We start from the raw sequence: 26,437 nt of genomic DNA on the forward strand, positions 1-26,437 counted from the left end.
ATGACCTTTTGATCAAGGCACAGAAAGCCCAGCAGCAGTGGTGGGAGCTGGGTTACATCTCCAGATTTGTCTAAGTAAATGAAACTGTGGCAATCTCGCTGTATTACTTCCAGAACATCAAAGCAAGGACAAAGAAAAGAAAAAATGCTCTGAACTGACTTTGCATTGTTTTCTGACCTAAAATATAAAAAACAGAAAACAGCTTTTAATTATAAGCTGAAGAGTGTCCTTCACATCATGTATATTGTAGTGCACAGAGATTAAAAAAATATTCATCAGAAATAACATGGATGGATCAATCAAGGAGCCCTGTGCTCTTAGAGTGTGGACAGGCCTTCTTCAGAATCGTCTCACTCTCTTAAGAAGTAAAAAATAATGGGTGAGGCCAAGGCAGGTGGTAGAGGACATGGAGACACAGAAATAACTGGAATTACCAGTGCATAATTCATTCTTCAAGGAGGAATCAAAAGACACTCTTTAATTGAGGAAACTGAAGGTTATACAGTATAATCAAGGCTTCTGCAGGAATCCTTGTTATCAAGTAAAAGTTAAATCTAGCAGAGTCAAATGAAAAGCAGAAAACCTTTTTTTTTTTTTTTTTTTAAACCCCTGGTATTCTAAGCATTAAAAAAAAAGGAAATAGAAAAGTACACAGACCACTCTTATTTTAATATTCTTAAGTAGCATAAATCATAATGGTTTGTATACTACACTATACAAATAATATACTGTTACTTTCCAAAGAAAATCAACTTCTTATAGGGTTTTCTGAAATAGTTACTCCATATAGCTAAGAGCTTGACCCTTTAGCCATTGCTACGACACATGGAATATAAGCTATGAGGTTCCAAGTCTTCCAGTTGTGCCTGTTTCTGCTGCCACTGAGGGAGGAGGCTCTCGGAGACCTGTCTCTGCCCCTTCCATCTCCTGCTCCAGGAAACACGGGCTCTGCAGGTGGACATGTGCCCAGGCGTGCAGCTTCTGTGCTTTGCTTCCCATAAGGCTATCCCATTTAAGAGAACTTGCGCTTCTTCATGGCTTCTGCCTTGACTGCCAGGCTCTTGGCACAGATGGTTAGAACCACAATGAGAACGCCCACCACAAATGTCACTAGGGGCCAGAGGAAGCAGTGCAGGAGGACAATCTCATCATGCGTACGATGCAGGAGCACGTCATCTGGTCTGCAAGACAGTGGAGAAGAGGAAAGGAAAAAGCAGTCAACTGCCTTGGCATTGCATTGAAAACTCTTACACTCTGGGGCCCAAGTGGATCTCCTTCCCACAGGAATAATCATCCTTAAGGTGAAGACCTTGCTCTGACTACAAATACAGTACTTTGTGCTTCAAACCTGGGAGCTCTTGAATCAAGTAATTGGTGCAAATTTGCACATCATTTATAATATAATTTACATGCTGCAGTCTGTCAAAAGTGCAGCAATCACTTCTGCTATTTTCCTCCATTATAAGTTGCCTAATGGATTCCACTTTCTCATTCATCCTCCACCGATCAAGGGGTTTGAATCCATCTAAAAATTACTGATGGGTGAGCATTCCCTGACAAACTTCAACACTCAGATGGGACCCCAGTGATCTTAATTCAGAAAAAAAAATGTCAGTTAAAATCACTGTTTGAATCAGTTAGAATGACATAGGGTTTAGCCCTCAGGTCAACTTAGCTCCACTATGTGAACCAGGATTTCATTAATAAGCAGACAACAGTTGAACTGATTGCACTTTTGCATGCTCCTGGGTGGGATGAGCCATAATTCCGAACTACTGATGTCCCTCCAGCTTGTGATTCTCGGAATTAAACCCAGGGACTTGTGCACACTAGGCAAGTGCTCTACCATTGACCTACCTCCCCAGCTCTGACCACTTTCTTGAAAATCTTTCAAAGTCTTAGTGATATATTTAGATTTCTGTCTTATCAATGTGGGGCTCTATTTTCAATTTCTGCATTGATCTCATTGATAGGAAGTGAAGAGAAGATATACGCCATGAACTTTGGTCTCTCATTTTTGTCGAGATCCTGGGAATTCAGATTTCATAAATGATATTTATATTTTACAAGATATTTCCATTTCATCCACAGGAAGATTTGTTCTGTTATACTAGAGTCATTATGCTTCCACCAGAAAAAGAAGAAAATAATGTAGAATAATTAGTGCAATTGCCTTCAAGAACATCAAAGGCTTCAGACCACAAGGGCAGTGCATTTAACAGAGAAGTGCATTCCTAAGGAGTACTCATTAGTCATAGCTCTCATAATTCAGAACCTATTTTCCTACCAGATTGATAAAGGCCATCGGGTATTTCTCTTTTACCTATAGTGAAATTGTCATGTGGCTATAACAGAAACAGTTGTACAAACTGGCTTTGACATTACCTAATTCTTGCACCTTTTTTCCCTTTGGGTACATAATTTCAAATTCTGCATATAACATGAGACATTTTATTTCAATTAAAATTTACATTGTGTGCAATAATTAGATAAAAATGATTGCAACTTGTAGAAATTACTCCAACTTCTGAACTCCTGTAGCAATATATTGTCATCAAGAATTTTGATTTATGTGTACATGTCAATGCACATGTCCTTTTTTCCCAGTAAGGTCAGAAGGACTGTGATTTTGCTGTTGCCTGTTATTCTACACAGCTGTTGCTAAACAACTGCTTGCCACTAATGATGAACCGCCCATATTGCATTCTTATTTTCTTTTTTAAAAAATGTTAAAAATATTTTTATTTTTTAGTTGTAGTTGGATACAATACCTTTATTTTATTTATTTATTTTTATGTGCTGCTGAGGATTGAACCCAGGGTCTTGCACATGCTACACGAGTGCTCCACTGCTGAGCCACAACCCCAGCCCTGCATTCTTATATTCTAGGCAAACTTTAAAGAAACTTTTTGCTGGGTTCTGACACAGTAGAGGTCAGGGTCCAAAAACAGGGCACAGGATAGTCAGAGCCACTTTTCAGAGTCTTTGAAATCTGCACCTCTAACACTGCCATGATTCTTCCCACAGGTACAGGTACCCACAGCTGTCAGGTAACTCTACCTAAGTAGTGTGCAAGGAATGATTAAAGCTCCTTCTCCAGAGCATCTTTCTTTCTAGGAAGAATTATTCTACTCCTCCGGAATCTACTGGTACAAAGATGAGACCTAGATTCTTCATCCAAAAGGGTAAGATGTAAGTGCATTTAATACCACTGAACGGTACACTTAAAAACTATAATAGCATTAAAAAGAAGAAGAAAAAGTAAAAAGAAAAAAGGGAGGAGGAGGATGGAGGGCTTTGATTTTTAACACTATTTTAGTGAATGTGTGTATCGTTTTTATAAGTAAATGTGTTTTTACAGCTAATTTTCTATTAAATTGTGTCAGTGAGGATCTTTTTGGCATTCCTTCTACAGTCATTATTACTGATGTTGAAGCCTCTACCACAATATTGTACACTAAGCCAGAAAAACAGGCCAGATGAGAGTAGTTGGAATCATATACATATTCTCTGAAACACAGTCTGAAGATCATGTCCTGGAAAAGAAAGTGAGTAAAGAGGGAGAGGAAGAGACAAAACAAAAACTGGAAAATCCTAGACCCAGATATTTGTTTTATTTAGAAACTTCTTGGAATTCTACCTCCTTCAAGAACCCTTTGGGCAATCTTTTTAAAACATCTTAAATGTTTTAACCATGTTTTTTTTTACTTTGAGTGAACCAGGTTGAATTTGCAATTGCTTCAAAAGCTTTCTGTTGAGATGGGCATATTAAATATAAATGTACCCATTTAAAAAAAATAATTCATGTCTCTTTCTATTTCATGCCTCAGGATCCTCCAATTTTATCAGGCGGGCAGCTTTCGGATTGTGTAGCTGGAAATTATTTGTAAAGGGATTTGGGCTTTGAATTCAGTTTCCACAATTATATGGTAAGAATGAAGAGGAACTTTCAAGAATGTAGACCCAAGGCAAAAAAGGACGGCTATTCTGTGTATAAGGACTTCAAAAATGCAAGCAAGAGTGTGCAGGAACTCTAATGGAGAACACTTTAAACCCTGGGAAGAGGGAGGCTCAGATATAAGAGAAGAAGAAATGCTGTAGTAATGTTAGAAAAACATGCCAAAGGGCTGGCACTATCCTAAGTCCAGCTTTCAAAGTATAATGTGATGATAATAACACTAAGCATTTTTGTTTGTTTTTCTGATAACTGGCATTTATTGATGCTTACTACCTGCCAAGTACTGTAGCTATCCTGTTTCATTTTATTTGATGCTTAAAATGACCCTGTGCTTGAAAAATTTTTTAATTTTTGCTTTACAAGTGAAGAAACTGAGGCAAAGGACAATCACTTTTGCCCAAGATTATATAATTTAACATAATGACAATGATTTGAAACTCTGCTTAATTTTTAAACCTGTACTATTAGCCTTTAAGCCAGCTTTTCTCAAATTAGATTCATCTATGGAATTTGTTTCCTAGGTTTCAACACTTGATTTACAATATTAGAACCTGAGGTTGTAGGGTCCAGAAATCTATACTTTGGAGAAATTTTGGGGTGATTCTATATGTACTTGAGTTTAAGAAGCACAGTATAATGTTTTAATAGCTAAAAAATGTAATGTGAACCATGAAGCTACTTAGCTGGCTATTTCCGAAGCTGCCTAATTGACACTCCTGCCCAGGTAATTTTCATGGCCTCTACATACTTTTAGGTAGAATATGCACTACATAAAGGAACCACAGGATAAGAAAGAGGAGAGCTGAAGGGCTGGGGACATAGCTTAGTTGGCAGAGTGCTTGTCTAGCATGTGCAAGGCCCTGGGTTTTTAGAGATGAAAGGGAGGGGCAGGTTCAGGACAGGGGTTAGGGGGGAGACCATGATGCTAAATTTGCCAAGGAGAAACGTTTGTTTTAAGGGATAGAAAGATATCCCATAAACTAGCAGTAACACTAGTCAATTGAGATAAAAAGACAAAGATTTGGTGTATGTCACCCTAAATACAGAAAACCTATTCCTTTAAACTGTCTCACCAAATGGTAGTCCTTCCATTCCATGATGCTTATTCCTTTGGCTAACAGTGAAAGTGATCCCTTCTTCTTCCCTTGCCCCTACCCTCCAGCATATGGGACAGGAAATTTCTTAACTTATCCAGTTCATACAAAAATATGACCTGCACTACACTTTACTAGTATTGCACAATAGAAACTGTACCGAGAGACAAGATGACCCACTTCAAAGTGCTTTCTCCATGAGAGCGTACAGGAAATAGAAATCTTTCTAGATTTGTTATCACAAGTACTTCTCGCTTCTCTGAGCAGAGAATTTTTCTTTTCATGTAGGCTGCTAGAAAGTTGAGATTTGGGCCCATCTAGCAAGATGACATGGCATTCTTATGCCAACCACATGCCTATTGCTTTGCCTTTTTTTTTTTTTCTTACACATTTCTAATTTCTCATGCTAAATCCTCTCTCTCTCTCTCTTATTTGTTTGGTGCTGGGTATTGAACCCAGGGCCTTGCACACATTAAGCATGTGCTTTGTCACTGAGTTGCACTCCAGCCCCAATCCTCTCAATATTTAGGGAACTCACTATACCCTTATTTATTTATTTATTTATTTAGGTACTGGGGATTGAATCCAGGGGTGATTAACGATTGAGCCACATCCCCAGCCCATTTCATTTTGAGACAGGGTCTTGCCAAGTTGCTTAGGGCCTCACTAAGTAACTGAGGCTGGCTTTGAACTTGTGATCCTCCTGCCTCAGCCTCCCTAGCTGTTTGGATTACAGGCATGCACCACCACACCCATCCTAAATCCTTCTTAAAACAGGCATTTATACGAGTATCTACATTTATGTAGCTACATTTACATATCAGGTATATTATAAACCATGGGAATTTTTTAGTTGTCAAGTTTTTCTCACATTTCTACAAAAAAATAATGTTCTACATCATTATAGGAATTTGCACTTATGCCTTTTGACTTTAAAGTCTGAAAATGCTTCATCATTATTTCAATCAAAATGATTCTGCAGGCATAACTTCAGTTCCATATGCCAGGCCTCTGGCATGGTAGTACAGCCAAAGGACACCAAAAATGTGATGATTTCATTCTCCAAGCCTTTGAACGGGTGCTATCTAGGCCTGCTTTAAATCTTATTATTTATAACATGACCTACTTTCAAAAAGAATCTGAAATAGATAACAGTAAAACCAAAAGTTTTTGTTTTTGTTTTGAGGTAGGGTTTCACTGTGTTGCCCAAGCTGGCCTTGACTTTGCAGTCCTCCTGCCTCAGTTGCTGTAGTAGCTGGGATTGCAGATAAAATGACATTCGGATGCCAACCACACTCCTATTGCCTTGCCTATTTTTTTATTCTCACACACTTCTAATTTATCTTGCTAAATCCTCATTTATTTAGTTAGTTAATCAGTCCTGGGATTGAACCTAGAGCCTTGCACATGTTAAGCATGTGCTTTCCTACTGAGCTGCACCCCCAGCCTCAATCCTCTCAATCTTTAGGGGACTCACTAAACCCTTCTTAAAGCAGGCATATGTATATGCATGTGCTACTGCAACACGCAAATCAAAGGATTTGAATATGATAAAATTCTTAATCTGACAGTAAAGAGCAAGTACAATGTAATTAGGATGAGCAAAATAGTAAAAACCCAGGCTAAGAACAGATACTGCATTAAGTATAAGTGAAACTTATTTCTGAACCTTCTGGAACTCAAGATGGGGGGGGGGGGTGCATGATGAGTTACCCAACTGTCATTATACAAGAAAAGGAAACATGACACTTTGTCAGAACAAACTTTTTGCTTGGGCTTAACTTTTTGAGGGCATTTTTAGGTAAAGTAACTGCTACATTACATTTAAAAGACCTTGAATAGCAGTTTTACAAAGCTGTCTAAGGATGAGATCATTTGAGTTTTCATAATATGGATTCCAAGGCCCTAGATCTACTAAATCAGACTCAAGTTTCAAACAGTTTTTCAGGCTATGCTAATTCATATCTGGGAACAACTGATTTAAATAGTGCTTTTACATCAAATGCATCAGCCTAGTATTTTTGGGTAGGTGGGTGGGTGCAAGCCACATCCACAGCCCTTTTTTGTATTTTATTTCAAGACAGGGTCTCACTGAGTTGCTTAGGGCCTTGCTGTTGCTGAGGCTGACTTTGAACTCACGATCCTCCTATCTCACCCTCTTGAGCTGCTGGGATTATAGACATGCGCTACTGCACCTTGTTCAGTCTAGTTCTGGAGAGAAGTGACCATGACATAGATTTTCTAGTTCTCTGGAGAGAAGTGACCATGACATAGATTTTTAGTGAGATATTACTGGCAATTGATATTCAATCAAGAAAACCTTGATGGGTGTTAATCAGCTTTTTGCCACTATTAACAAACTATCTGAGACAATTAACTTATAAAAAGAAAAGGTGTTTTCTGGATAGTTTTAGTGGTTTTATTTCACAGTCAGTTGACCCCCTTACTTTGGGCCTGTGGCAAGACAGCATACAATGGCGGAAGCATGTGACAGAGAAAAACTGCTCACCTCATGACCAGGAAGCAAAAGAGAAGAGGTAGTGATCCCACCATTCCCTTCAAGGGCACACCCCCAATGGTCTGTGGATCTCCCATTAGGCCTTACCTCTCAAATATACCTCCCAGTAGTGCCAACCATGGGACCAAGCTTTTAACACATAGGCCTTTGAAGGACATTCAAACCCAAACTATAGCAGTGTATTGCAATATGTATTGTTTCTCAGCAAGATTACATGCTATGGGCTTTCTAGAAGGAGCCTGAATTAAAACACACCCCCTGAAAATACCTGATGTGTTCTATTGATTGATGACTTCTAAAATATTTCAAAGGCGGGGGTGCTAGGGAAGAATAGCGTTACCTTAGATTAGGTAGAAGGAAGTGACAGGAGGGAAGGGGAGGGGATATGGGGATAGGAAAGATAGTAGAATGAAACAGACATTATTATTGTATGTATATGTATGACTACATGGCCAATATAATTCTGCAACATATACACTCAGAAAAATGAGAAATTATATCCCATCTATGTATATCAAAGTGCATAAATGCATTCCACTGTCATATATAATTAATTACAAAAAATTTATTTCAAAAATTTTTTTCAAATAATAAAGATTGGCTGATAAATATATTGGGGCTAGGAGCATGGTTCAGTGGTAAAGTATATGCCTGGCACACACAAAGAATTGGGTCTGATCTCCTGCACCCCCCACACTTCCCCCAAAAGTGAGTTTGGTTTTGGTATAATTTATTAAGAGTAATTAGTCACTATGTCTAATTGCTGTTGGAAACAATCCTAAGACCTTTCCAAGAGAAGAAAATGTATGCTTTCTCCTGTGGGACTACAGGAAGGCAGTTGAACAACTAATCTAAAAGCAGTGCGAATACAGAGACCAGAACTCAAGATCCTTTACAATACTCTTTATGTTGAGGATCCACTTGGAACCCCAGTTGTCATAAATACTTTAACTGAAGATACCTGAGATTTAACAGATGCTAAGAGATGCCTTCTAGGAGTTTCCCTTATCCAACTAATGGAAGCAACTTCTGGCATATAAGGCAGTCATGCAGAGTTTCATGGCCCCAAAGAAATGAAAATTCATTTTGGTATAGAAGTCTTCATACCCCCTGAGCTTCCTGTGTCCCTAACAGTTAGCATTCCAGTCCTGTACAGGGAGCAAAATTAATCAACAGAATAGCTTTCACAAGCCAACGATCACTTTCAACTCTAAGGTATGCATCTCAGAGATAAGCAAAAATAAATAAATAAATAAATAAAATAATCCAATAACCCTGGACTCTTAGTTATAATCTAAATTTACTCTATAACCATCATTTAACAATACTACATTATTAGGTGTTGGGCTTGGTAAGTGACCCCTACTGATTAAGATGACTGTCCCCTACAGATGCAGCACACACAAGTAACTGTCTCAACCATGTCTTCTAAAGAGGCCTGGGAAACTGTCACAGCTGAGTAAAACTCTTCTTTTAAGGTTCTATTCACACTGTGTGGTAATTATTTTTGTACATCTGTCCACTTTCCCAACCTGATTCTTAAAACCCTGAGATCAGAGACCTATTAAGGGTAATCCCTGCATTACATTCACATTCTACACTGTCTACCAGCTGCTCTGAAAGAATGACCTGTGTCACTTAGAGGCATCTCCTGCTGGGGGGCAGGACTCTCAGCTCCCTGATTTCATCAGAGGCACACCATTTTGTAAACTAGATCACAGTTTCGTTCCAGAAATTCCTGTGGGTTTTTCTTAAGAAGAGTATTCCTGTTCTTCACAGTAATTCGGCCTGTGGTTTCTCTGAGTTACCAAGTAAGTTATTTATTTCACAGAAAACTGTAAGTGTTTTCTGGCCAAAATGCTTAAACTTAAATTTTAAGCAGAAATAAACTGGAGAAAAGAAGATATCTACATTCTCCTATTTGAGACATAGGTTTTTCTTTTTAAAAAAATTTGTTCTAATTAGTTATACATGACAGCAGAATGCATTTCAACTGAGACATAAATTTTTCTTATAATAGTTCTCCACTCAGGTACTTACTTTGTAGTGCCAGCTTTAAAGTCAAAATCCAATACCATTTCAAACCAGTGTGGAAAAACGGATTATATAATAATTTGGTGGAAATACTGGTCATTTGAAGGAAAGAAAAACCCTGGCTCCCTATCTTCTTCCTTGCCCCCTGCCCTCCACCATACACATGCACACAAAAGTCTGATTGGTTCAGAACCTTAGTTGCATAAAACAAACCATGAATGTTTTAGAAGAATTGTATTTAAAAAAAAATAAATAAAAACCTTGGAGTTTCCTCATTTTTAAGAAAATAAAGCCCTTATTAAAAAGATTGAATGAGGGTATTTATGTGGAAAGGGTTTTTCTACAAAACCCTCTGCAGCATAGATGACCTCAAATCTAGTCCACATTGAAGTTTCACGACCTTGGAAAACTGATTTTGTCAACCCACAGAACATAACAGCACAGAAACAGAATCTGTGGCAATCTGTGGCATTTGCAAAGCTCAGAGTTGAAGAAGAGTTGGCAGATGTTCATTGTAAAAGTCAATGACAGCACTATCTGCAGATGACTACCTGTATTTACTTCCTATTGCTACTGGAACAAATTCAGCAGCTTAAACCAACACAAGCTTACTCTCCTACAGTTCTAGAGGTCAGAAGTCTGAAATCTGTTTCACTGGGCTAAAAAGATGTTGGCAGGGCTTCATTCCCTCTGGAGGCTCTCTGTGAGAATGTTTCATTGCTTGTTCCACTTCTAGAGGGTGGTGGAATTCCTGGCATCACTCCACCCTCCAGCTTTTGTCAGTGCAGCCCCTGCTACTGTCTCAGATTCTCCCTTCCTTTTTTAAATTTGTACCAGAAATTGAACCCAGGGGCACTTAACCACTGAGCTACATCCCCAGCCCTTTTTATTTTTTTTATTTTTAGACAGGGTCTTGCTATTTTGCTTAGGGCCTCACTAAGTTGCTGAGGCTGGCTTTGAACTTGTAATCCTCATGCCTCAGCCTCCCAAGCCACTGGGATTACAGGCGAGCACCACCACGCCCGGCTCCCCTTCCTCTTAAGAGCACTGTGATTACAATTAGGATGCACCCAAATAATCCAAGGTAATTTCCCCCTCTCAAGATCCATTTTTAAATTATATCTGCAAAGTCCTTTTTTACCTTCAAGGTAACAAGGAAAGATAACTGAAGTCTGTAGCATGACAATGTAGACATGTTTGGAGGCTATTATTCAGATAGCCACACTACCCTCAGCTGCTTCTCTATATCAGAACCAGTTCCTCAGTAACACAGTTTTTCTACCCCTTTGTGCAATTAGTCATTAAGAAATCATCAACAGAAACATTTGTTTTAAATCCTATGGAATAAACTTCTTTTCTAGTATCCCACTCCAACTTATAACAAAAATATTAACTTTTTTCATCCTTTGCCTTTTTAAGACACAGGCATTTAAATTCAAAAGATGACTGCCCAAATATCACACACAGGGTGAAATACTTCTCTTTCCTTAATCCACACCATTTTCCTACATTTAACCTTTACTTAACTACAACACCACTACTGACACCACTACCAGCTGTTGCTAAACACACCATTAATGAAACTTCAACATCCTAACACAATCCTCTATTCCAATCCTCCCTAAGAAAATGCCTCCCTATTTAATATAGGATTTTCTTTTTCTCTGTGATACATCTTTGCTATCTCCTTTTCAACCCTATTCTTTGTTAAACACATCCATGTTCTTCATTCTTTCCTCCGATCTCACAAGATATAACATCACTAGTTACTCTAAATCCCATTTTAAATTTAACCACAATCCTATGCTATATTATGTTTTTGATGTTCCATGTTTTTCATTCAATATCCTTCAAGTCTTTCTTAAAAAATCTGGTGTAAAACAGGTAAAATTTCCACACAGGAAAGCTTGGAGGTAAGAAGAGGAGTTTGAGTTCATCATGCTGTTTTAGTACTGTCAATTTCTGATCCTTACACTTTTATTTTATAAAAACACAGTTTTGCAATTTCTCTGTACAACCCATTCTATTCTTTAACAGCCTACGTTCTCCCATACAATGGCTTTTCTCAATACAGTATTATTAAATCAGATTTTAGCTAGAAGTAGGGAAGTTTTAAAGGCGAGCCATTATGTTCCCAAATAAACCGGCTCAATCACTGAGCAAAGTCCAGTGTAGAACCCCTCTTTGAAATTAAATAAGGTGACATCCAAGGGCCTAAAAGCATGCGTCTTCTAGGTCTAGCCCACATCTCAGAGTGTACTGTTCAAACCTGCTGGTGTCAGGTGAAGTCACAGGTTACACGAGACACATAGCAAGATGCTTTTACAAAAATCTTTAACAGCCACGTTTTTGTATCACTTCCCTAAGCTGAATCATGTTCTCAGCCCTCGCTCCAGGCAAGGAGGACACGGAAAACGAGCAGGCGACAGAATCACAGATCGCACTCTTGCAGTGTGGGTGTGAGAAACCGTTTCCAGGGAGAAAATGAAAAACATACTGATGCACCCAAAATATGCACATGAGCAGGGATTCCATTGGGGACTTGGGAAGGCTGGCAAGAGCTTCAGAATTTGGGTTCTCAAGGAAATGAGGTGGGTAAGGAATCCCCTCAAATGTCACTGTTATCATCTTACCCTCTGAACAATACTGGGCATATTGCGTGCAGTTGAAATATGGCATTTAAAAGGAGGTCAAGAAACATTTTCTTCTCTGTGATTTTTTTTTTTTAATATAAAATCAAGATGGCAAAGGCTTCTTCAATAGTGAAACTGAAGTAAGGGCAGATCAACGTGGGCTCACAGCGTCACCTGTGGCTCAAATGTCCCCACAAAGCACCATAGTCATGGCAGGTCTGCCTGTCTCTGCAGAGCCTGTATGTTTTCTAGGGCTTCCCACACCTAGAAGAGCATCACACCCTGCTAAGCTCAAAGTGCAAGCCCAATAAATGTTAGTGGGATAGGAAAAGGCTTCAAAGCAGCAAATGGAAATCTGTGGCAGAGTGAAGCAAATTTGTGGGCGGGAGACAGGATCTTGGACTTCAGGCAGATTTTTTTTCCCCCAAAGGCCACATATATTTGATTGAAATTGCAAATGCCTATTTATGTATTTGCATAAACAATCATGCATATTTGCTTGTGTTTTTATAGACTGTTGCCAACTATTTTCAGACAATTTCCAAGAGCAAGTGATCATATTTACTATTCTTTTTATCATTTCTGCTTTCCTCCCGGCTTAGTTTTTAAAATCTATCTTGAACTCAGACAACCCCACTGTGTGCACAACAACTGTCACTGGAAGTTCCATAGTAATTTATTCCAAAAGTTGCTCTCAATAAATTACTGCTAATGTCTGATTAGGTTATGTCCAATTCCCTGTAATTAGATTCTCCATGAAGAAAAATCAGCTTCCACAATTTCTTTTATCTTCCCCTCCATCAGTATTGTGTCACAATTTTGGCAGCTCTGGAGAAAAGATCTGAAAAATACATACTGGGTGGGGGCAAGTCAATTGAGTGTCTTTTGTTTATTCTGAAAACTTGAAGGAAAGATTGCCCCTGTAATCATACTGTCATTCGAGAAGTTTCCCCGGTTGTTAAAAAGCCATTTTGTTACAATGAATTGTGTACCCGTTATTTAATTAAATAATTAGCAGAGCATAGATACTTTGCTACTACATGTAGGAAGACAGAAATAGGCTAGCATTTCTATTAAGGCTAGAAATGAATCATTCATCCTAACCTCTAAATTACATAGTAAAGAATACATAAATAACAGCTTTACGTTCAGTTTTGTTGTAATCTGTTAAAATGCATGGAACAGATATTGAAATACTTCTCCATGATAAAATTAGCTCAATTAATTTTGAATATCTTTTTCTAAATGATAAATTGTTTATAAGTATGCTTGGAGAACAAAAGTACTACTGAGAAATATGTGTAACAATTAAAACAGAGACTTACTGTTGAATAATAGCATTTTAAAACTTGAGTAATTAAAAAGACCATCATCAATCCATCCAAGTCTCTCTTAGATGTTCCAGAAGCTTTAACTTGATCCTGGTAGCACATGATACTCAATATTCAAATAACTATCAAATTATAATTAGTTGTCTAATTGGTGGACTAAACGTCGTAAGTGTTTTAAAAATCAGTAAGCATTATAGGCAATGGTATTCATAGGGAATATGTTTTCTTTTGCCATGAGACTGGCAATAATATCCCTTCATCCAGAATCCTGCAGTGATAATTACATGGAGCAAAGTTGTGTATCACCCAAGACAGACATGTACAGAAAATGAACTTTCCTTGTTACAAGCTTCCGATATTTTCAGGCTGCACAATGAAGCCTAAGCTGACTGACATTCATAGGTGAAGGCTGGTGATTTTGCAATTTTACCAAGCAAATAGCCATTGTAGTTGAAATTAGGTCTCTCTTGATCCAAAGCACAAAGATAGGGTGCTTTCAAGGACTTTCTTGGTACTTGGTTCTCTTCTATTCAGTCATTCACCATTTGAAAAATACCTACAGAGAGGTAGGCACCAGGGACATCCTTAGTTTTGGTGCTCTCTAGTAAGCTATAAGCCTAAGGGCAGGAACACTCTTCTGTGTATGCTCCCACCATCAGCTTGACCCACTTGAGGTGCTCTGTGAATGCTTGCCATCCACTTATGCTGAAATCTACTTCAAAACATAATGGACACTGGTACACAGTGCAGGGGTAATGAAAGAGAAGAAGTATTTAAGTTTATCTGGGAAAATAGAAAGGCAGTATCCTGTGAACAGATAGAAAGAACAACAAGAATGTAGAGTTTGGGGGGAAAAAATGGACCAAGAATTTCTTGATAGAAGATACAGCACAAAGAAAGGCACGAATGTTTTGTGTGGCAATTCAGATTGTTTCACCACCAGTTGTGTGTACCTGTGAATAGGTAACAATGAATTCCATGAATATGTATGATTATAATGCACCAATAAACTTGTTTAGTAAAATAAAATTTTAAATTAAAACAAGTTATAGTAGCAACCTCGTTGATTAAATTTAATAGAGCTCCTTCTGTTATCCTAGTCCAATATGGACTGGCTGATGTTGGCTGCATTATTGCTAAGGGTTAAGAGCATGGATTCTAGAAGCTGAATAAAGAGGTTTGGGTTTGATCTCAAAAAAGATAAAGAGCCAAACAGTAAATTCTAGAGGCTAGTAAGAGGAGAGAGTGACACTGGGTAATAGGTACCAAAATACAAGTAGAGAGGAGGAAAAGGAGGACTAATAACTTAGAGTAGGGTGACTGTAGTAGGGTGACTGCAATTCACAATGACCTAGTACATATTTCACGAAGAACTTGAAGAGAGCAATTTATAGGGTCCAAATACTAAGAAATGTTAAAGGTATAAGGAGATGGAAATGCTAATTTCCTTGGTTTAATCATTATACATTATATGCATACAGTGAATTATCATGCTCTACCCCATAAATATGTACAATTATAAGTGTCAACTTAAAAAAAAAAAAAGAGGTTTGAATTCTGGCTCCGTCACTTGCCAGCTATATAATTTGGCCAAGCTGCTTAGCTGCTCAGTGCTTCAGTTCCCCCAGGTATAAGATGATGATTATGATAACAATGCCTTGTGGGACTGTTGTGCAGATTCAGTGAGTTAATAGGTATAGAGCACTCATATAGTTTCTGGCATGATGTACAGGCATTGACTAGTATTGGGTAAGGCAGAATAAATGAGGTCTCTATATACCAGTCTTTTCCAGCATCTTTGAATGAGGGAATTAAACTATTCTGAGTTCCTATTAGGACAGTATTAGGATGGAATAACTTATTTGGAGTTATTGTGATGGGTATCAGAATCAAGACTCAAAATGATCATGAGACTGAAACAATCAGTCAAAAACAATATCTTGTATTTACAGAGGGATAAATTCAAAATTCTTGCATTGAGATCCAGAAAACACATTTCACAAGTTTTGGAATGGGGGAGCTTGCTTTAAGAGAAGTGTATGTATCGAACCGATGTGGGGAGAGTAAATTTAATGGATTATCAGCTCTGCATGAATCAGCAGTGGTTACAGCTGCCAAAGAAACCAACAGGTCTCACTGATTCTGTTTTAGTCTCTAGAGAGAACAATGGTGGTAGAAATGTGCTTCTGCCTTCCTCTGCACAGGCCAGCTCAGGACACACAAGTAAGAAGAGCATCATCATGAGAGGGAATCTGATTCCACAGTGATGGCAGTGTGGATCTAGTGACACCCACAGTCTGCAGTCCAGGACTCGGGTTCAGATCCTGGCCCTGCTCCTCTCTGGCCTGTGACCTTAGAGCCTTTGTTGCTTTGGCTGTCCACCTCAAACAACACGATCTGCCTTCACTGTGAGATCATAGCATTAAATACATTAATTTTAAAAAATGGTCTTTTTATAATTGTCAAAATGAATAGAATACATAAAATTCACTGATATGTATGTATACCATTTAGAGGCATTAGGTTCAATAGATGTGCCACCACCATCACTATTTCTAGAACTTTTTCATAGCACCAAACAGAAACTCTGCTATCATTGTACCCGGGATTCCCTGCTTCCCTCTACCCCAGTCTCAGATGACCTCAAATCTACTTTTTTTTTTCTAGGGATTTCCCTATTTTAGATATTTCCCAACACAAATTTCTCGACAACTAAAAGTGTTTGAAGATGGGATGGGCTTTTCCAAGAGGTGGTGTCCATTGTCACCAGAGTCGTTCAGGTCAAGGAGAAAACATTTTCCAGAAAATGATGTGGTGCGGAGTCATTTGGAGTTGGAGTAAAGGACTAAAAAGGGCCTCCCAGATTTGACAATGTGAGTATAAACTCCACAGTACCTTCCACGTGTGTCCCAGGCTCCTTCTGGCCCCATTTTATCTCAGATGAAACTGAGGCAAGAGCCCTTCAATAAGTAGCTCAAGGTCATTCACTGAGTCACAGGGAGAGCTATGCATAGAACTAAAGTCTCCTGACGCACAGCCCTGCCCTGCATTCCACCATCTGATGGGGCTGCTCTCTGTGACCTACTTGTCCTACAGTTCATGTATTTTTCCTCCCAAAATCCCTAGGGGCTTTGTTTGAAGGCTGTGTAAAATATCTTAAATGAAAAGTGATTTGATAACACCAAATTCTTAACTTTATTATGATGAGGATAAAAGCTGTTAGAAGATCAATTTGCAAGCATGAAACCACTTTGATTAACCATCAGAAAACAGACCCTTAAATTCACATTTTCAGTAATGTATGGTGTTTGGATGTCAGACTGAGAAAGGGTGCTGGAATGAATTTCAAACATATTCCATAGCATCCTATGAGAAGCCTAGCAAATGCTGCTTTTTAAAAAGTACAGATTTGGAGACCAAACACAGCCTTCAAATCTGATGTAATCTCTCTTAATATGGAACCAGACACAAACGTACATGGAAAAGACTCAATTTGGATAAGATTGCAGATTCACTGTTTTGTTTTTTAAGACTCAGGATATGTCATTGAACTCAATGTCTAAAGAGAAAGCCAATATGTTCCTTTTAAAAATAACTACAGAATCATCTCTTCTCTAGTGATAGATTATAATACTTTTCAGGGTAAACAGAAAACAATAAGTAATTAAGGCTTTTCCAAATATTAAACATATTATTTGGTAATTCACTCAGAAGTCATCAAAATTTTCCTATGTAAGGAATTCAAAATTCAGGTTCTTCTTTATATGTACATTATTTCTTAGAATTTGTATCCTAAGTGGTCCACAAGTAAAGATGAAGTTTTGTTGTTATTGTTTTTTTCAGTAATTTGCCCTACAAAGAACTGGGGGAAAAAAAAGCCAGGTATGGTGATACACACCTGTAATTCTAGCGACTTGCAAGGCTGAGGCAGGAGGATTACAAGTTTGAAACCAGCCTCAGCAACTTAGGCCCTTTCTCAAAATAAAAAATAAAAAGGACTGAGGATGCAGCACATTTGAAGAGTGCCCCTGAGTTCAATCCTCAGCATCACACACACACACACACACACAAAACAAAAACCTGAAAACAAAACCAAAAACAACCTTAGAAGCCAATGGTACAATTAAATCCAACATATAAACATATTAAAAGAAACATGTTTTTAGAGCTTCATCTGTTTTCAGAGCTAAATCTGTTTTTACAATGCAAAAACATTGTAAAAATAGACTACAGTTGACCAATTCCTTTTCACTACATTGTATAAAAGTGCACCTGAGTATAAATATACACATGTGCACACTTGGGTGCACATATCTAAGCATAACTATTGTCTCAAAGTACAAGAAATCTTGAGGTAGGCAGGCCAGGGCAGGGTCAGCAACTCCTAATGCCAGGAGGCGACTCCTTATTACTACTCTGCTCAGTTTTTTTGTGGTGCTGGGGATTGAACCCAGGGCTTCACACATGCTAGGACAGAACTCCATCACTGAGCTGCTGCATCCCCAGCCCATTTTATTTAATTTTATTTTACACAGGGTCTTGCTAAGTTGTTGAGGCTAGGCTTGAAGTTGTGCAATTCTCCTGCCTCAGGCTGCTGAGTAGCTGCAATTACAGGTGTACACCACTGCACCTGGCTCTTTCTGCTCTACCAACATGTGGACATTTGTCCTCCTGCTTCTCACCTTAAGAGTTGTGTTATGGTTTGGATATGAAGTGTCTCCTCAAATCTCCAAGGTTCATGTAGAAATATTCAGAGATGAAATTATTAGATTATGAGAGCTGTAACCTAATCAATCCATCCTAGTTTGAATGGACCTAACTAGGTAGTAACTAACTGAGCATGGCCGGAGGAGGTGGTCACTGGGGGCGTGTCCTGTAAGGGTGCATCCTCCTTGTGGCCCCTTCCCCTTTTTCTTTGCTCTTTGACTACCATGAGCTGAGTAGAGCTCCTGTCATGTCATTCCACCAGGATATTCTGCCTCATTTTGGGCCTAGAACATGGACTAAATCTCTCAAACTATGAGCCCAAAGTAAACTTTTTCTCTTGTAAGTTGTTCTTGTCAGGTATTTTGGTCACAGCAATGAAAAGATAACTAACACGGTTGTATAGTAGCTTTAGCCCTCCTGCATCAGCCAACATCTTTCCTGCCAGGACAGTGGAAGCAGGAGGTGTAGTACTTATATTAGGAAAGCAAAGGTTATCCCAGAACCTCTTCCCTCTCCCATTGACACTGCCTTCAACCGAGTTGTTCAGAAGATAAGGCAGAAGTCACCCTCTTCTATCCTCTTTTATGCTTGAACATCCCTGCCATGTCATGCATCATGTCCATCGTGAAATCTGTAGATTCCATTTCAAGTCTTGAGTCACTTCCTCCTTTGCTTCCTTCCCTAATTCTGGCTCTGCTCAAGCTCTTTTCATCCTCTGTCTAGATGGGTGCAATAATCTCCAAATTGCTCATTGTTTCTCCAATTTGGGTTTATAATCCAGTCTGTTTTCCACATTGCCACCTGACTGGTCTTTCTAAAATATCCACATGACTGTCACTCCACCACACAGAAGCCTAAACCCTTTAGCATGGCGTGAAGGTGCAGTGTTATCTCACTCAGTCTCTTCCAGTGCATCATCTCTCTTCCTCCAAGTATACAAGGCTCCAGTTTCCTAAGATATTTCCAATCTTAATGCTTGTACATGCTACTATTTCCCCCCAAGATCCCTTTCTCTAGCATTATCTGGAAAATTCCTATTCATTCTTTAAAATTCAACTCAACCTTTTCCTCTGTGAAGGCTTTTCTCTGCCCACTTCCTACTCTTTCAAGCGGATCCAGGCACTATACTGTGTGTGCACGCAGGTATCTCTAACATCCCGGCTGCAGTCACTTATTGACACAGTGAATTCCTTGAGGAAGAGGCAACGTCTTCCCATCACTGACCACTGATGCCTGTTGGCTAATAAAGCTTGCTGAATAAACAAGAGAGTGAATGACTAAAGTGGTGGCATTTTTATGGGAGAAATCTAGGAAACTGAAAAGGATAACACCATGAAAGAAAGTGATAATCTACTGTGTGACAAGAAGATCTTCTAAAATGGTATTTTTTGTTTCGTGGAGAAGCATTCACATATGTGAATTTTCAAAATAACTGAAGTTTCACTTTTTTTAAGTTGAATAAAAACTAATGAAAATATTTTAAATACAATGGGTAAAAATCTTTCTAAAATGCATTACACATTTCCTTGCCTTTTAAGGAGGGTCTATTGAACCAAATTTAACCTTTTTTGATGACTCAGTGTCATCGTTATGAAACTCCATTACTGTTGAGGTAGGAGGACTGTCTGCTCCAGACTGTTAACCATTTAGTTCTTTACTGATTTTTCTCTCTCTTGCACCATTAGGGTTTTATTTAGCATCTTAATCATTGTAATTGTACAAATCTTCAGAATTAGAGAATCATTAAACCATAGGATTTGAGAGTTCAAAGGAATTTTAGAGATCATTTAAACTATCAGTCTATTAAATTTTATAGATAAGAAAACTAAGCCCTATAAGTGAGCAGTCCTTTTACAAGTGATTGCTTTTAATTTTCTATTTTAATGACTTTCAAACTGTGCTGTGTAGCGCACTCCACTCAATTTGAGCTCAGGCCATTAGGTTCATTTTTCTTTAAAATGCTAAGGGGAAATTTGATTTCAAAATATATACTGCAGGCTAAACACACCATGCATGAATAACTTAAGATACATCTTATTCAGGGTCACCAGTAAAACATATTTATTTTATTTTTACAACAGAATCTCTTTCTAATTTTTATGCAATCTATCACTTTATTCATTAATAAAATACCAATTATTTATTCATGTGCTACCTAAGTCTCCAATCAGAGAATAACCAGGTTGTTCACTGATTAGTTCACTGTTTCTTAGTTGTTAGAAATTTATAAGGCAAAGGAAGAAAAACACACTTTTACTAGGTATGCACCATTGCGCAGAGGTGATCCTTATCAAAACAAAAAGAAAACATAAAACCCTCAAGATAGGTAATGTTACCCTCATTTTGTAGGTGAAGAAACCAAGACAGAGAAAGTGGACAATTTATCCCAGTCTTACAATTACTCAGGAGTAGAGGAAAAATGTAAACCCAGTGCCTGATATCACACAGTGGTTCAAGGAATTCATAATCTGTAAGTACATTTTCTATTAATTCCATAGCAGTGTGATAAAAGCAACCATGGCAGTGTGGGCCCACAGAAGAGGAAGTACTTAGTAATACCTGCAAATGTGAGAGAAGTTTCCATGGTGATATTTGAGGTGAATTTTTGCTTGTTTGGTTTTTGTACCAGGGATAACTCAAGGGCACTTGACCACTGAGCCACATCCCCAACCCTATTTTTTTTTTTTTTTTTTTTTTGTATTTTATTTAGAGATAAGGTCTCACTGAGTGGCTTAGCACCTTGCTTTTGCTGAGGCTGGCTTTGAACTCACCATCCTCCTGCCATCAGCCTCCTGAGTTGCTGGGATCACAGGTGTGCGCCACTGCGCCTGGCTTGAGGTGAATTTTAATAGTAGTAAAAACACCGATAGTGGTAGAAAACACTTTCAGGGGAGCCACTGTGGATTAAATATGTGCCTTCTTATCCATATCCTCACAGTAACCTTAGTATGTGCCCCCCCTCTACAAGAGACACTGAGGCAGATAGGCTAATGTAACATTTCCAAGACCACACCATGAGAAAAAGGCTGGCTCCAGGGTTCTTTCTAAAACCACTGTGCTCTGCTGATTTCTAGAAGTGAAAGAGGTGAAGGTGTCCCCAAGAGAGGGGGGAGTGACAAAGGTATCAAGGTACGTGGGAAACGGTAACCTGAGGTGACTGGAGCTGGCAGTGAGAAAGTTCAAACACTGAGATTGGATCAGGCTACTGCTCCCCTACATAAAACCCAGCCATGGCTGCTCACTGCATTTAAGATCCATACAAACCTTGGCTACTTCTCCCTCCCGTGTCAACACCACGTTCTCTCTCACAGCTCTTCTTCCTGTTCCTAAAACTCACCAACCTCTCTGTGGCCTCAGAACCTTTGTATAGCTGATGCTCTGTTCTGAAATATTCTTCCCCTCACTTTTACCTAACTGACTCTAGAACATCCTCTCATCTGGACCTAACTATCATTTACTCAGGTCTTTGAAATTTCCCATGATGTTACAATGGCTCAGAACAGTACCCTCAGCTCCTCCTTTGCAGTACTGCCAGCTTTGTCATTACAGTGTTGTGACTATATATATACTACATGCTCCACCAAGGCAGGGCCAGTGTCTGTGGCAGAGGTGGTTGTTTTTGCTGCTGTTTTTTTTTTTTTGTTGTTGTTTGTTTGTTTGTTTGTTGTTTTTTTTATCCCCCATGACTGGGTCACAATCCAATAGCAGAAGTTGAAGTTGGAATTGGAAGAGTCTGGCCTTTATCCTACGGACAATAAGAAGGCAGAAAAAAACCAACCAAGACTGATGACAAGATCCAACAGAGGTTCATATAAAGTGAAAACAAAACCTAGTGTACTATGGATGAAGGAAGAGATAAAGACCCAGGCTGAAAGAACAACTGAGGATCATTTCAACAACCCAGATGGTGGCCTAAACCACAGCAGTGGTGGAGGTGTGAATTCAAGAGATTACTCAGGTGGTGTGGCCAGATTTGTTCATTTCATGAGTGTGTGTTTATATAAGCCTGCTTTGTATTCTTCATGAACTATTATAAACTCAGATGTACAAAACAAAGCATCAAAAAGTAGACTTGTACAGAAAAATATCCCACTCTGCGTAAGAGGAAAAGTTCAAAAACTAAAGACCGATAACTCCTCGCCTTTAGATCTGAAGAGGAATGAATAAGCATTTCCAGGGAAAATGTTCCCTTTTCAAGGAACCAAATTGATACTACCTGTACAGAGAAGCTATCTGACAATGGAATGAGGATATCAAAGCATGCTTGTTAAGGGGCTTTGCTGGCTTTTACTAAGAAAAGACAAGACAGGTGTTTCAGTCAGCTTTTCATCGCTGTGACCAAAATACCTGACAAGAACGATTTTAGAAAAGAAGTTTATTTTGGCTCACCATTTCAGAGGTTGGGTCCATGGCTGGCCGCCTCCACAGCTCTGAGACTTGAGGTGAGGTAGAACATCATGGCAGAAGGGCGTGGCAGACAGAAATAGCTCAGAAGATAGCCACCAGGAAGCAAAGAGAGAGAGAGCTCTGCTCACCAAGGACCAAACATAAACCTCCAAGGCACACCCTCAGTGGTCTACTTCCTCTAGCCACACCCTACCTGCCTACAGTTGCCACCTAGTTAATCCATTCAAATGGATTAATCCATCACTTAAGCTACAGGTCTCATCATCGAATCATTCCAGTCCTTAAAGTTCTTGCATTGTCTCACACACGAGCTTTTGCAGGACACCTCATATCTAAACCATAACACCAGGAAAAGGCTAAGAAAAAAAAAAAAAAAAGAAAGAGATAAAGGGAGCAGAAGTACGAACTTAGTTCTATAAAGTGTAAAAAAAAAAAAAAAAAAAAATCTAATGGAAGGAGATTATGAGCCCTGACGTTAAGGGAGGAAGACGACTAAAGATAACAGAAGAAGACCACTATGAATGGACACGGCCCTTGGTGGGAAGCAGTGCCAGCTGACCACATGGTGACTGAGCAGGCGTGGCTGCTGGTGGTTGCTCTGGACACGGCAGATTCCACTCCTGAATACAGTTTGCCTCCACAAGGCTGACACAGAGGAAAGCTAAGAATCCATCATCTTTGCCTTAGATTTTTTAAAATAACATATTTTTTCTTGAAAATGGAAGCTTCTTGATAACCATTCTCCCTAATTTCCTGAGTTTGCGTGAAACTGAAAGGTTACTTTAAATATAAAGTTCATCTGATCAGGAGCATCTGGGAGTCAATACAGTAAGTCTATTTTAGTTTCCTATTTAGCAGTAGTAAAAAGTGTACTTAGAGTAGATGGCACCAGGGAGCTGCCATCTTCACACCTCCTAACAGCACTGTTGTTTCCTCTCGCATATGTCACGATGAAAGAGCCAAACTCCAAACTCCTGCTTCCCCAAGTCACTTAAAAATCATGTCTCCAGTGCTGCCAGGCTGTGATAGACCACCCCCACTTCTATCTACACCCCCAGGGTTTGGGAATGGGACAGGGAGATGATGGAGAGAAAATGTATATCCGTTGTGACGGAAGTATGACGGGCTTAAATCTGCAGCACTAAAATTAACAGAAGAGGTGTACGGTGACATAATCAGGGATCTTATTTGGTCTCAGTCCCTGGTTCCTGGTGGATCTTCTAAAACCCTTGTAATTTCCTGGTTACTAGGGGTGAGTGGAGCCTCTTCTGCTGTTCATAGTAAGTCTCTTTCAGCTTCACCTGAGTCTGTGCTAATGAAGTGTGTGTTGGAGGATTGGGGCAGGTTACCAGAGGTTCCAGGTAATTAAAGGTTGGCACTTTCCATACCACCTGCTCCAGAGAGGGCAAGGGACCAGAGACTGACTGAATCACTAATGGGCCATGAGTTACTCAAGCACACTTGTGAAATGGAACCTCCGTTAAAAACTCCAAACAACAGGGTTCAGAGACCCAAACCATCAAGGTTCTGGGGCAGCTGAGGCTTGGAGAGGGTGTCTTGCCCAGTGTATATCTTCCAGCTGGCTTTTCCTGGGTTGGATCTTTACAACAAACTGCCATAGTATGTAAAGCATGTCCTGAGTTCTGTGAGACCCTCTAGCAAATTATTGAAAGCTAGAAAGGTTATTGAGAACCTCTGACTTTGTGCAGGTTGGTCAAATGGGACCTCGGGATATGAGACTGGTGTCTGAAGGGGGATGGCCTTGTGGGACTGAGCTCTTTAATTTCTAGATTCTGATGGTAATTCTAGGAGTGTTAGAATTGAATTGAAATGAAGGATACCAGAGGTGTCCGAAGAGAATTCAAGAACTGCTTAGAGTGGGAAAAACCACACACACTTGGAGCCAGAAGTGTTGTGAGAATAGCAAAAATGTTTCCTTTCAGCAAATAATATGTGTTTAGCTCTTTTTAGAAAGTTCTAAAGGAATGGTCCTTCCTGATTGGTATTGAAGATATTCAGAATTCCAGCCTCATGGAAGATAGCTCTGTCAGGGGATGCAGCTTTTACAAAACTTGGTACCAAGTGCAGAGGGTGGGCATCCCCTGCTAGTCAGGACAGGGGGCAGGAGAAGGTGCCCAGTTTGCCTCCAATGCAAGTTCAAGTCACATGCATTCTGAAACCAGCTCCTGGTCTGGGCGGGAAGCTTTGGTGAAGCACCTGACTCTGATAGTGATGGGCTACGTTGCTGGGCTTCCACCTCACACAAAAGTCCTCCCTACGTCTTAACCTTTTTATTCGGTCCTATTTCATTTTCTTCAGGGCACGTTCCACTTTTGCCTTGTTTACTATATACATTCAATTTTTCTCTCTTACTGAGCAGTTTTAGTTTGTAACAGGTTCATTTCTCTGTGTCCATTCCTGCTCATCTCCACTATTTTTCTAGTAATGGGAAATTTCACTTTATTGTGGTCAGAATACTTTTAACATGAGATCTACCTTCTCAAAATTTTAAGTGTGCAATCCATTGCTGTTGACTATAGGTACAATGTGGTACAGCGAGTCTCCAGAGCTTATTCATCTTACTTGAAGGAAACTTCATGACTTCTGATTAGTGACTTCCCATTTCCTCAGTCACTAGTAACCACTCTTTCAGTACATGACCTTGACAGTTTCAGATTCTTCATGTATGTGGAATCATAGAATATTTTTCTCTCTGTGACTGGCTTATTTCAACGTTCATCTATGCTGTCACAAATGCAGACTTTCCTTCTTTTTAAAGGTTGCATAGTATGCCATCATATGGATATACCATATTCTTCGTTTGTTTTTGAGATGGGGTCTTGCTATGTTACTCAGGCTGGAACTGAACTCCTAAGCTGGAGCAATCTTCCTGCCTCAGCCTCCTGAGTAGCTGGGAATTACAGGTGTGTGCCACAATGCTTGGAAAATACCATATCTTTATCCATTCATCTGTCCATGGACATTTAAGTTGTTTTCACATCTTGGCCAGTGTGAATATTGCTGCAATGAACTTAGAAATACTAATATCTCTTCACAATCCCAATTTCAAGTATTAATCCTGAAGTCAACACTCAGAAGTGGGACTGCTGGATCATATGGCAGATCTTTTAATTTTTTGAGGAATCTTCACACTTTCTCCCATAATAGCTGCACCATTTTGTACACCCACCAACAGTATGCAAGGGTTACAATTTCTCCACATCCTTGCCAACATTCGTCTTGTTTTTCTTTTCACAATAGCCATCCTGACATGTGAGGTGATATCTCATTATGGGTTTGATCTGCATTTCTCTTGATGATTAACAATACTGAGCAATGGATTATATATCCATCAGCCATTTCTATGTCTATTTTGGAGAGATGATTTAAGTACTTAGCCCATTTTAAAATTAGGTTGTTTGTTTGTTTTACTTTATAGAGTTGTACGGGTTTTTACACATTTTGGGATATTAAACCCTTATCAGACGTATGCTTTGCAAACATTTTTTTCCACTCTGCAGATTGCCTTTTCATTCCACTGAGTGTTTTTACAAGACCACTACAGACTGCTAATTGTCAAAAGCAATGACTTCTCAGCATTCTTCTTGATTACTTCCTTCTCCTTAATACACGCTCCTTTCAAGACAGCATTTTCTTCTAGCTTCCTCTCACCTGTGGGCCACTCTTCCTCCATCTCCTCTGCTTGTAAGTTACATATAATTCCGTCAACATTTCTCTTCTCTGCGAGTTCCCAA

The 26,437-nt window shown here is 39.2% G+C and overlaps 1 protein-coding gene across 1 annotated transcript in view; it reads right to left on the reverse strand.

Annotated features, from left to right (window-relative positions):
* Window positions 1-648: 648 nt before the first annotated feature.
* Window positions 649-26,437, reverse strand: part of Kcnmb4 (potassium calcium-activated channel subfamily M regulatory beta subunit 4) — a 59,922-nt gene continuing 34,133 nt past the window's right edge. The window contains exon 3 of the mRNA XM_027923326.2: window positions 649-1,181. Coding sequence (XP_027779127.1) covers window positions 1,013-1,181 — 169 coding nt within the window. The 3' untranslated portion in view covers window positions 649-1,012. The remainder of the gene's footprint in view (window positions 1,182-26,437) is intronic.

Source organism: Marmota flaviventris, chromosome 3, assembly GCF_047511675.1.
Source record: "Marmota flaviventris isolate mMarFla1 chromosome 3, mMarFla1.hap1, whole genome shotgun sequence".
Lineage (NCBI taxonomy): Eukaryota > Metazoa > Chordata > Mammalia > Rodentia > Sciuridae > Marmota > Marmota flaviventris.